Below are 1,389 nucleotides of genomic sequence, written 5' to 3' on the forward strand. Positions count from 1 at the left end.
TTTTGCCTGTTGACTCGCTAGGTTGCAGCTTGAGCGGCTAAGTAGATCAATCAGCACTGCATTCGTGACTGTGAGTAACAAGCTCAAGACGTCGAATGCTTCAATTGAAATGATGCTCTTCCACTCAATGTTCGACGCGTCAGAGAAAGATGCTGCCACTTTTTTTTTTTTCTTTGCTGAGCACCGGGGGCGCCTGGTGGCTGTCGTGATCGAGATGGAGGATGCAGGTGATGACGACCAGGTTGTCACAGTACACCCCGATGGAGAAGCGCATGGCCCACGATCCACTGGCGAAAGAAGACGGCCTCAGCTGCTGCAGGCGTTGGCGGCCCTTGGCGCAGGGCTGGCGGCCTGGCGTGCTGACCAGAGGGTCACCAGTCGGCTATCGCTGGCTGGGGTCGCACCACTTACGGCACAGCCTGCCAGGGGTACAGTGTCCTTCAGACGGAGTTCTTCTTGGAGTCATCATCGGGCAGATTGGACAGGCCGAGATGCCATGCACCAACCAGCCCTCTCAGAATCAGAACGTTCGCTCCCCTTCCGGCAGCAAAGAGCAGGCTTATTGTTGTGCAAGCTTGGCATCCTTCGGTTGTCTCGGGCAGTGCAGTGAGACTAGCGGCGGATGGGAAAACTCGTGGCAAACGGCGGGCCCGTAGGGTTGGTTGAGTAGGCTGCCATGGACGGGGTTAAGGTCAATCAGCCCGATGGAGCCTTGTCATCTGATCAGAAGGATGTCATGCTGGTTGTGACGATTGGAGCTTGGTCCTTTGTGGTATACGTACGCTCAAGTCTTGGCTGCCGTGGCAAAGGAATAAAGCACCAGTTGTCTGTGATTGATGCCAAGCAGGGAGATGGCAGCATTTTGAGACGCGAGCGATGCGGCGGCATGGCCCCAGGAAAGATGGGCCGCCCTGGGGAAAATGTGACTCTTACCGGCATTGACCATCCTGATGGACGATCAGGGGTACGGCGCAGGTGCTGGCCGTAGGACTTGGGCTGATGGGGGAAAAGAGTAGGAGCAATGGCAGGAGCAGGGCCGCCGTTGGATTTGGGTTGGCAGGGACGAAACTAGACGAGAGGATAGAGCCAGCCAATGGGAAACATTGTACAAGACCTTCCTATCCACAGTTCATGGATGCCTCGCCTACCTAGGTACCTACCTTAGGTACCTTAGGTGCCCTTGTTCATGCCACTTGTCCATGGTACACAGCGCATAAAGCCCCCTAGACCATTTGTGGCCATGATGTCTCGGTACGTACCTTGGGCATCCAGTTCGGGACACCGAGAACGCCTACCCCAGGCAGACTCTCTCCATCTCGCACCCTCTCATCCATCCCATCCCATGTTATCAACACGGCCATGAGCTTAGCCACCTGAATTCACTGAATG

The 1,389-nt window shown here is 55.8% G+C and overlaps 1 protein-coding gene across 1 annotated transcript; it reads right to left on the bottom strand.

Moving 5' to 3' along the window:
* Nucleotides 1-440: 440 nt before the first annotated feature.
* Nucleotides 441-1,361, bottom strand: VDBG_10222 (predicted protein; the record flags this gene model as incomplete). Its single annotated transcript, XM_003009767.1, has 4 exons — nt 441-671; nt 783-827; nt 934-1,068; nt 1,260-1,361. The coding sequence occupies 4 exons, from the start codon at nt 1,359-1,361 to the stop codon at nt 441-443; spliced, it is 513 nt and encodes a 170-aa protein (XP_003009813.1).
* Nucleotides 1,362-1,389: the final 28 nt, after the last annotated feature.

The sequence above is a fragment of the Verticillium alfalfae genome, genomic scaffold (assembly GCF_000150825.1).
Source record: "Verticillium alfalfae VaMs.102 supercont1.26 genomic scaffold, whole genome shotgun sequence".
NCBI lineage: Eukaryota > Fungi > Ascomycota > Sordariomycetes > Glomerellales > Plectosphaerellaceae > Verticillium > Verticillium alfalfae.